Source organism: Trachymyrmex cornetzi, unplaced genomic scaffold, assembly GCF_001594075.2.
Source record: "Trachymyrmex cornetzi isolate Tcor2-1 unplaced genomic scaffold, Tcor1.1 scaffold270, whole genome shotgun sequence".
In the NCBI taxonomy this organism is placed as follows: domain Eukaryota; kingdom Metazoa; phylum Arthropoda; class Insecta; order Hymenoptera; family Formicidae; genus Trachymyrmex; species Trachymyrmex cornetzi.
In genome coordinates this window covers 942,771-947,089 of record NW_017297377.1, presented here as the reverse complement: position 1 = coordinate 947,089, position 4,319 = coordinate 942,771, and the positions used below count along the sequence as shown (strand labels likewise).

The 4,319-nt window shown below is 33.3% G+C and overlaps 1 protein-coding gene across 1 annotated transcript; it reads left to right on the top strand.

The window, feature by feature from the left end:
• Positions 1 to 356: 356 nt before the first annotated feature.
• Positions 357 to 2,101, top strand: LOC108761859 (solute carrier family 25 member 46). The gene is made up of 5 exons (XM_018508616.1): positions 357 to 528; positions 816 to 1,098; positions 1,183 to 1,239; positions 1,326 to 1,602; positions 1,675 to 2,101. The coding sequence occupies exons 1-5, from the start codon at positions 357 to 359 to the stop codon at positions 2,086 to 2,088; spliced, it is 1,203 nt and encodes a 400-aa protein (XP_018364118.1). The 3' UTR covers positions 2,089 to 2,101.
• The last annotated feature ends 2,218 nt before the right edge of the window (positions 2,102 to 4,319 follow it).

The following is a 4,319-nucleotide window of genomic DNA, read 5'->3' as shown; positions in this document are numbered from 1 at the left end:
AGTATTATTGAGTTATAAATGCATAAATACATCTACTAAACTAATAAATCATAAAATTAGTACATTATCAGTTTTTAACTCTTAATCACTTCAATATTCACAAGGACGCGACTCCCGTAAGGATGTCGGTCTTTAATAGTATCTCGTCGGTGATATCGGTCTCAAAATGCAGCGTTTCAGCTCTCAGAATTTAAAAGCTGAGACGCCTGAGACCAGCTGATGACTGATCCAGTAGAATCGCGATGGCCGCCGCCGAGTGATGAACTCAATAGTGTGACAGGGAAGTCCGCTAGTTGGAGTAAATTGAAGTAAATGTCTAGCAAAACGAGCTAATTGATTTATTTCGCGTAAGAAGAATGGCGGGATTAGAAGGCTATGGTGATGTCTACAGAGGTCGGCCTGCTAGATCGTGGGAGACAGCGGGGACGTCCTATCCACAGAGGTTCCACGGTCGAGAGGTTATCCACCCTTTGGACATACCCGTTATTCATCCACTAGCAGAAGACAATCCACCGGTCATCGATGACGGTAAATCGCGTTCTCGTTTTATTCGCTGATCGACAGAAGTTCCGCGAAGGATATCCACTGATTGATCATCCTTAAACTAAGACACTTAAACCTACTAGCAAACACCAACTAACAATAACAATTACTATTAGTTGTTCAAGTTCCTGTTCAATAAAATAATTCTTATGTGTTATATAACTGTTATATGTTATATTATAATTATATCATTGTTGAATGAAAAATTATAACTAATAGTTATGTTATTGTTGTTTGTTGGATATATATTTAATTTATTTGATCACTTGCAGATATCACTGTCAGCAAGTATGTTGGATTAGGTTGTGGACTAGTGAGCTTAATCACAGGAAACCTGCTGATCCATCCCTTTGTGGTGTTAAGGAGACAATGCCAAGTCAATCCAAGTGCATCCAGGTATCATCTGATGCCCATAACTCTAATACCTGTGATGGTACGTTTGCATCAGACTCAAGGTATAAACACACTATGGAAAGGAATTGGTTCAATTTTACTTGTCAGAGGAATGACAATGGCTGTGGAGGATCTGATTTCAAAAATCACACCATGGCAAAAGTAAGGTGATCAAACGAAATGGTTGAAGTTTCATAAATTATTTGTAAAATTGTCTTCTCCTTAAAACTAGACACTTGATTTCAGGAAGATCACTTATAACAATTCAATGAAAGCATTTGGTCAACATATACTCCTCAAATGGTAATTATTATATTAATCAAATGGTAATGATTATATTAGAATGATTCACACAAGTTATTAATGATTTATAATCTTCTATTTTACAGCATCTCCATAGGTATAGTCACCCCATTCTATTCTGCATCGCTTGTGGAAACTGTCCAGTCCGAGATTGCTTCTGAATGTCCTGGAATCTTGGACGTTTTTCGAGACGGTGCAATCCGCCTGCTTGATGTATGTAATAAGGGTAGACTCATTCCAATTTATGCCCTCGTACCACCCACTATAGTTTATGGAGTATCAAAATATCTTTTCACTCTTATTGTGAAAGGGGTTACTAGTCGGATTATGCATGTCAGGCATAAACATTCGCAAGAAGCAAAGGTATAATATCTGGTTCTAAATAGTTCAGAAAGTAGAGATATATTTTTACACAGGAATGTTATACTATTTTAGGGTGCGTACAGTAAGGACTTGCTATCCGAGAGCATCATCCAGGATATAGAGACACAGTCTATACTAGTTTCGATATGTGTGGCCGATATTGTGTTTTATCCTTTCGAAACTGTTATTCATCGATTACATCTTCAGGGAACACGCACTATTATTGACAACTTGGACACTGGAAGAAGTGTCACGCCATTATTGACTGGATATACTAGCGCGACCGATTGTTACCGCACAATAGTCTCCACCGAAGGGCCACTTGGTTTGTACAAAGGATTCGGTGCCCTTATCTTACAATTCGCGGTACATTTCATGGTACTGCGCGCGACAAAGTGGCTCCTGACAGAACTGGGCACGATGTTGATGCCAAAACCTAAACCAATAAAGATATTACAGAAACCTTCGTACTATGACGAAATCTAAAGAAAACCTATAACAAAAAATGTAAGATAATATAGAATTATTTATTATTTGTCTTTATTAACGATTGTATAAGACAAAAAATTGAATTTCTAACGAAAATAATTTCCGAGTACACTCTTCGATAATTTCAAGCATTACAATATGTCGCAGATTAGAGAACTTTTATGCAGTTTTCTATGCAATTGATGATAAAATTTTTCGTATCTGCGCAACTGTGATTTTACAATTAATGAGAATTATAATACGAGAAAAAATAGAAATCTACATAAAAATTCTTAGAATATTAATTATGAAATTTATGAGATCGACAATATTTGTAGATAGTCATTCTCGTATAACAGCAATTTTCAGTGAGTACTTTTTACACCCGATAAAATGTAATTATGTGATGTGATTTATGTGACTTTATTAGATTACTATATCGATATGTTGTAGCTTGTTTACGAAATAAATAAAAATCACACTATATACTGCAGTTGCATATTACAGTTTATTACAAAACTATTCTCTATAAGACATTAAATCACTGTAAGAGTTAAAAAAAATTCTATACGAGTGTCTTAACCCCTTGTTATATTTTGCAGTCTGGTTTTTTCTTTCTTTTTTTGTTTAATTTTAATCAATAAGTAAATTAGCAGATGTATACATTTTGATCGTGATTAGATAAATAACTATTTCAATTTGCATAGCATGCAAATATCTTCCTTTTTATGAACCTTTTATAACCCTTTTATAATCCTTCCTGAAACAGAAAAATATATGTATAAAGGAGAATGTACTACAAATATATTCCTCCTTTTGATACATTAAACAATATATATGTATATATATGTAGTGCAGTAAATAATATGTTTAATATACACAACATTCAAAATTGACAGAAATACATTATAGCAAAAAAATAATTATAATTTAAAAATATTATATATGATGTATAGAACATACGTTCTTTACAAAAAAATTAAAAACAGTGATTTTTACGCGAATATTCTAATTTAATTTCCGTTTAACAATTGTCCATTTATATACTCGATAAGAGAATAATTATACGAGTGTTTTTAATTACTTGTTAATTATATATATACATATATGTTAATTATACAGGGTTTACAAAATTTGCGTCCGCGAAGTACAAGACGTGATACTTTATGCTAAAATAATTTTTGCGCTTATTTGTTAACTTTAATCTGCTCTCCTGCAAAAACGATTGGACACAATTTTGCTAAAGGAAAAAACTGTTTTTGTACTAAAACGAACAACTTTTTCCTGTAGTAAAATTATATTCGATAAATAATTTTTATCATTTACACGTATAACTTCAACTGCTTCCCTGCAAAACCTACTTGTCGGACGCAACTTTGCAAAAGGAAAAAGTTGTTTCTTTTAGTATAAAGTATCACATCTTATACTTCGTGAACGCGAATTTTGAAACACTGCATATACAGGCTGCGTCTTCTAAATGTCATCATGATTGTTACCATCTCGTTTCATATATTGTGGCTTTTCAACGTCTTTCACACACTGTTCTGTAATATGAACAGACACTATGTCGCTCCCCGGTACTTCGAATATAGAATCCAAAAGTAACGATTCCATTATTACTCGCAAACCTCGCGCCCCCCTTTTTTTTCCCCACTGCTCAAGAAGCAATTTCATTTAATGCGCGTGTATTGAACGTTAGCTCCACCTGCGTAAGTCCAATACAATTTATTACAATCTAATTTGCTATTAATAATTACTGTGAATAAAAACGCCAAATCTTGATACTACTACGAAAATGTAATTGTCCATCGAGAACAATATCTGATATTGAACGATGGTATTTTTTGGTTCTGTAAGAATTCTTACTAGTATGTTCTCGTCAAGACTGTGGAGAGGTACGAGCACAGGAAATCTGCCAATAAATTCAGGTATCGTGCCGAATTTGACGAGGTCTTCAACTTCCACTTTTGTGACTTTATCAGATCACTATATCGATATGTTACAGACTGCTTACGAAATAAATAAAAATCAAAATATATACTGCAATTGCATATATTACAGTTTTATTATAAAAATACAAAATGATTGTCATTTGACAAAAAATCACTGTGAAAAAAAATTCGACGCGAGTGTCTTCACTCCGTGTTATATTTTATACAGTCTAGTTTTTCCTTTATCATTTTGAGTAGCTTTGTTTTTAATCAGATACTTAATCAGTAAATAAAATATTAAGAATATATATACTCTAT

Coding starts and splice junctions, on each gene's coding strand:
- LOC108761859 (XM_018508616.1), top strand. CDS start 357: ATGGCGGGATTAGAAGGCTATGGTGATGTCTACAGAGGTCGGCCTGCT. Junction 1,240..1,325: donor CAACATATACTCCTCAAATG/GTAATTATTATA, acceptor TCTATTTTACAG/CATCTCCATAGGTATAGTCA. Junction 1,603..1,674: donor AACATTCGCAAGAAGCAAAG/GTATAATATCTG, acceptor ATACTATTTTAG/GGTGCGTACAGTAAGGACTT.